The sequence below is a fragment of the Amyelois transitella genome, chromosome 7 (assembly GCF_032362555.1).
Source record: "Amyelois transitella isolate CPQ chromosome 7, ilAmyTran1.1, whole genome shotgun sequence".
Lineage (NCBI taxonomy): Eukaryota > Metazoa > Arthropoda > Insecta > Lepidoptera > Pyralidae > Amyelois > Amyelois transitella.
Window position 1 is genome coordinate 5,923,102 of NC_083510.1, and position 6,095 is coordinate 5,929,196.

A 6,095-nucleotide genomic window follows, 5' to 3' on the forward strand; every position below is an offset into this window, starting at 1 on the left:
ACACAAGTCTCGAACTTACTTCGAGGCCAACTCAATCTGTGTAATTTGTCCCGTATATTTTACCATTGGTTGTCTTAGGCTTGACAGAAGCGCCAAAAGGCTACCTACCTTATTGCTTTTATTGTCAATACGTCTTCTTTTTGTCACTTACAAATTGCTAGTGCAAGAGATAACTGCTATTTTATTAAGAGGAAGGACACCCAAAAGGTTTAAAAAAAAATAGAATTCGGAATAATATAGATTGTAGAAATGATAAGTACTGGTGAATTGAGTTGCAACTGATTATTGTAACTCTAAAACTCAATTTCGAAATTTATTTGACAGCTTTTCAATACAACTTCAGAAAACATAGAAAATGCGTACCATGCATAAAGTGACACTTCGTTCCTAAAGTTTCGACATATTGTTCCGATTTCTATGCTTTAAAATCCCTTCATTACGAAATAAACCTATAAGCGATAGCACCAAACCTAAAAAATATTGGCCAAGTAAACTTTTTTCTAATTAGTGATTTAATGATTTTTTCTTCAAATAAAAGCTTAAGTACATTGAACTGGCTCAAATTAAGGTTGAAGACGGTTATTCATGAAAAATATAATTTAAATAAGAATGAGTAGCTAAGATTCGAAAACTGAATTATTATATTATGAATCTTCATAAACGTGTGCCGTGTGGTTGCCGGCACCAATACAAAAAAGAATAGGACCACTCCATCTCTTTCCTATGGATGTCGAAAAAGGCGACTAAGGGATAGGCTTACAAACTTGGGATTCTTTTTTAGGCGATGGGCTAGCAACCTGTCACTAGTTGAATCTCAATTCTATCGTTAAGCCAAATAGCTGAACGAGGCCATTCAGTCTTTTCAAGACTTTTGGCTCTGTCTACCCCGCAAGGGATATAGACGTGACCATATGTATGTATGTATCTTCATAAATCATTAAAAAACTTCAAAGACCGTGTTTAAATACAGTTCCACATTGGGTAAAAATAAAATAAAACGACAGTTATGAAAACTTTACTTAGCCAGTTCTTCATAGTGTAAGAAATTGTCAACAATGCAATAACAATAGTACTATTCTAGCCCCTGAATTTAGTGATCACTCTGCTTATGACCTCGACTATGCTATCGTAATAATGCACGATGATGGAGACCACGAGAACCAACATGGCGAAGCAGATGCCTGTGATGTACATGAACTGGCTGGCCTCTTGTGGTGTAGCCAGCAGTTCCTCACTGCTCGCGTCTCGGTCTAGAGCGTCGAACTCTGAAGTATCTGGGAAATACATATATTTATTTAGCAGTTAATTTCCGAATAGAATGACAATTTTCTAAATGTCGATGAGAGAATAGATAATTACAATTTAATCAAATTATGATGCCAAAGGTACCTGGTATCGAAAAAGCAATTAAACTAACTTCGAGACTATCCCTTAAGGGAAAGACTTAGTGTATTACATTATTATACATTCGTATTGTGGCCCTAACTAACACGTCCTAACTGCTCTTTTTAGTCATAGTCTAAAAAACGATTGAAGCAAAAACTTACCTGCTGGCGTTTCTACGTCACATACAACATCGCTCTCCGTTATCTGTAGGTCAAGTAATTCCCGTACTGACAACAACGCTTCGGCCGGGGCTTCCCCAGGGAACAAATAGTCACATAGATACAGTGAACCAACGGGAACTAGGACTCGTCTTGGAGGCTCGTTGAAGCACACTTTCTCTGTCATAAACATCAAATTATATATGATTGAACTTATTTTGCTGTATAAATTGCATAAATTAATACCCTTTGTTACAAATAAATTTACTTCAAATTATGTGTATTTTGTTTTGTTTGTTGACCACTCCATCTCTTTCCCATGGATGTCGTTAAAGGCCACTAAGGGAAAGGCTTACAAACTTGGGATTCATTTTTTAGGCGATGGGCTAGCAACCTGTCACTATTTGAATCTCAATTCTATTATTAAGCCAAACAGCTGAACGCTGCCTATTAGTCTTTTTAAGACTGTTGGCTCTGTCTACCCCGCAAGTGATATAGACGTGACTATATGTATGTATGTATTTCTTAGTAAAAGATAGTTTATTTTGTGTTCTAAGGCAAAAAAGCGCAGCAAAATTAATTTCATAAGTTGAAAACAAACAATAAAAAAAAAGTAATGTATAATTTTGATTGGACCATACATACCTTCAGGCAATAAATTGTCATCAATCAACGCATCACAATGCATTGTGAATCTTGATGCAAGGGACCTGATTATGTCTTGTTTAACTGCAGTCACTGCTTCACCTATAGTTGCTTTAGGACACATAAATATGCTTGATGAAACTACTCCGCTAAAATGTATGCTTCCATCACATTCTAAATATTCAACAGTCTCTGGCATTGAATTTTCCTGAAACAATTCAGTGTGTATATGACTAAATACTTCTTAGAGATAAGACTTAGTAAAAAAAAGTCAAACAGGAATCACAAATAAAGAGCACAATTTGGGTAGTATATAAAACACACAATGCATAAAATAAAATGAAATTTTAGTGAATTAAGTTAGGAAAAATAATGTGAATAACTTACAAAAGGCACAAACAAGGACACATGCATTGACTTTGGGGCATCTTGTACTTTTCCTGCTGTTTTTGGCTTTTTCTTCTTAATAAGTTGATCCAAAGGCTCAGTACCATCCTTCAGCTCGCCATCTATGAACAGTACACTAGACTCAATGGTCCGATGTGCTGACTCTAATATTTGCTGCGAATGCGAAACATTATAGTTATATTAAGTCTTTTTGTTTTGGCAGTGAAAATATATATGCATACATACATATGGCCACGTCTATATACCTCTCTGGGTAGACAATTTTTAGCTATTTGGCTTAATGATTTATGCTTATGTAAAAAGCATGTAACTAGTGAAAAAAATAATAATAACAATGAATTTTATTATTTGGGTAGTACACAATTACACATTTAATCCTGTCTAAATATACATATATGCTCTAAAATAGGGAAAATAATATAATGACTTTATTAATTGAAATAAATATAAAATATGTATACCAAAAAATAAGTACATTGAGAACTACTTTACCCCTTTCAACAGATTTATATACAAGTATTATTTTCTACATAAATTAAAAGAGGATTAGATAAAACTTACCTGAAATTGTTGTTTAACTGATATACCATTTTTCTTTACAATGACAGGATACACTTCATCAAATTCGTAATAACAATCCAACCTCTGCCATGTCTGGGGTTTGGCTAAGAACTTCCACTCCACAGGTTTAATAACAGTGTTCTTAGCGCCACCACCTACTTCCACACTCTTGCAAGTCAAGACTTTAGTACGAGTAGACATGTGCAAGACTAGTCGCTCATTCAAATACGGACAGTTACCATACATAAGCGGGTTCACACTCAAAACTTTGTATGTGTGATTTAATATAACTTTAATCTTGCTGAAGTAGTTTGGGTCTTCAAAAATATCTTCATCACTTGTAACAAATATTCCTGGAAAATTATGAATGAACAGATCAGATAAATATATTTTAATTTCAAAAACAGATTAATATATCACACCCTTTCCTCAAAAAGGTAAGCAGAGACTACATCTTTCTACTTGCCACTGTCATATGCATACATCATTTGCTTCGTCTTTCATATACATCTTTTGCTTCATCCTCATTTATCACTATAATATTAAATCATAATTTATTCACCTTGTACAAACATGCCACCAGGAAGCATTCGTGTGACATGCTTAGCATGGTCAGCGACCCAGGCCTCAGATATTTCAAGGAGTGTTTTGTTAAAGTCAACCTCCTTACTAGTCCCAAAACTTGATTCAGATCCTGTGTCTGATGCTTTCTCTTCTGGGGTCCGAGCTAAATGGATTACATTTTCCCGTGCAGTCGTAGACTGTAATGTTAATTTTTATGGTTTTAACTTTATTAAAAACAAATGCAAAATTGGTACTGTACACTACATACCTAACTGTTACCTATAGTATGACCTGTATTATCTCCAAAGAAGCTTCTTTGACATTACATTTTAGTAATAACTAGGACTTCAAGAGAATACAGTAATACCCCGACTTACGCTACCTCGACTTACGCGAATTCGGAGTTACGCGATTTAATTTAATTTCATTATTATTCGTTCAGTTAACAACAGGCACAGACGTGTAGTGCGGAATCGGCGCGTAGGTACATAAGTTACGATTTTGTGTTTTTTTGTGCGTTGTGCGACGACCTGAGATATTTACTAAGTACTATGGCATCCAAACGAAGTAGAACCGACTCTTTTCACTTGGTAGAATAATAAATTTAGAAGTGGATAGTGATGATGTTCAAGAGCTGTTGGATTCATACAATGAGGAGCTTACAATTGATGAGCTCATGACAATGCGTGAACAAGAGGAAGAAATTGATAAACATGATTCTTTGGATCCAGTTCAATTAGAAGATCAAATGACAGTTGGAAACTTGACAGAAGCCCTCAGTTCGATTGAAAAAGGGTTAACAATTTTGGAAAACATAGACTCCAATGAAGAGCGCATTTTTGTTACAAAACATAGAATAAAAAAATTACTAGGATGCTACGAGGAGATATTACGGGAGAAGAAAAAATCATTGACTCGTCAGACGACTTTGTTACAATTTATGATACCTTCTACATCAAAATAACTTCGGATTGTGTTTATACACTCTATTAATATAGTTTGTCATATTATCTAAAATTAGATACTAATTATTTCCTAAATTATTGTTTTATTTAGTCTCCAGTCCCAATTAAATATACTTTGTATGTCTTTATATGCAAAATTGTACCCCGACTTACGCGAATTCGACTTACGCGGATAGCGCTCAGTCCCACCTATCGCGTAAGTCCGAGGTATTACTGTATATCAAGAGATTTATGAGGCAAAATATTTATATTTAATTCATATAAGCATAAACCCACCTGTCCCAAAATAAGTCCAATAACGCAAGGTTCTTTGGACGCATACTGTTCCAAATATTGTAGACAATATTCAGGTGAATACACTGTTCTCACCATTTTCAAGATTGTTTACTTGAGTTTTGATAGAAACTTATTAATGTAATTGCTAAGGCGAATTGTAACGTAGACAACAAACTCAAATATTTTTATGTATTTTCTTGACTTGACATGGCTACATACATTTGTGCAATGTGCAGTGATGAAATGAAGTAATGGTGAAATGAGTGAATGCACCCACTCATAGTGTCAAAAAAAATCGATCAAATAATCGTTTCACAACAAAACCATTAAGTTTTTTTTTTACATTTCAGTGGTGTTTTTTTTATTGTACATTGTTAATACTTAAATAAAACAAACAGTCTTAACACACATAAAATTACACTTCTTTCCCAAAGGGATAGATAGATACTATATCTTGTCACTAGCTTCGATCCCTGCGACCGCAGTCACTATTTTCATTTAACGATATTTATGAAAATATCAAGTCAAAAAATGTTTCGTTTCAAAAGATACAATATTATATTCAGTAAAATAATGTATTCTAATTAATCAACCGATTGTTTATTATTCGATTTGTAATTCATATGTCCCATCCCTATAGGATATGTCGCCGATGACAGCTCAACAGCTGACTGTCAATGTCTGTCTGCTGCATGCTGTCAAATGAACGCATTTTTTTTTTGCTTCTATGATCAACAAACAAACTAAATAGAGGGATCAAATATCAAATGAAAAACCATGCTACATGTAATTTATTGAATCCATTCATCGTTTCATTCCAACATTGGTGAATAAGCTCCGTGAAATACGTGATATGAATGCAAAGTAGTATAATTTCAAACAAACGGTACGACTATAGGAAGTGACGTCAACGTCCACTTATTGAGATCACTTCCTCGTTCTCAATAGGTACGTAAGTTTTATAAATTAAAATTAGATTGATTTATAAAATAAATTATGACGCATCTTTAGTGCTTTTATATACGCTGCCTTTTTGATTATGGATTTTCCTTTTCATTTTGTTTGAATGGAAGAAATCCCAATCGGGGGAAGTCCGCTATTGTACATATGCTTCTAAATAAGAGTTAACAAA

The 6,095-nt window shown here is 34.1% G+C and overlaps 1 protein-coding gene across 1 annotated transcript; it reads right to left on the reverse strand.

Annotated features, from left to right (window-relative positions):
• Positions 1 to 1,000: 1,000 nt before the first annotated feature.
• LOC106132505 (protein odr-4 homolog) lies at positions 1,001 to 5,206 on the reverse strand. The gene is made up of 7 exons (XM_013331951.2): positions 4,964 to 5,206; positions 3,721 to 3,919; positions 3,159 to 3,511; positions 2,577 to 2,750; positions 2,190 to 2,397; positions 1,548 to 1,724; positions 1,001 to 1,274 (listed from the first exon to the last, which is right to left on the reverse strand). Exons 1-7 carry the CDS (start codon positions 5,057 to 5,059, stop codon positions 1,078 to 1,080), a joined length of 1,404 nt encoding a protein of 467 aa, XP_013187405.2. The 5' UTR covers positions 5,060 to 5,206; the 3' UTR covers positions 1,001 to 1,077.
• Positions 5,207 to 6,095: the final 889 nt, after the last annotated feature.

Excerpts from the sequence above, each read along its gene's own strand:
- LOC106132505 (XM_013331951.2), bottom strand. The coding sequence starts at position 5,059 with ATGGTGAGAACAGTGTATTCACCTGAATATTGTCTACAATATTTGGAA. Across the intron at positions 2,751-3,158 it reads CAGTTAAACAACAATTTCAG|CAAATATTAGAGTCAGCACA; the intron begins GTAAGTTTTATC and ends TCGCATTCGCAG. Across the intron at positions 2,398-2,576 it reads TGTCCTTGTTTGTGCCTTTT|GAAAATTCAATGCCAGAGAC; the intron begins GTAAGTTATTCA and ends GAATTGTTTCAG.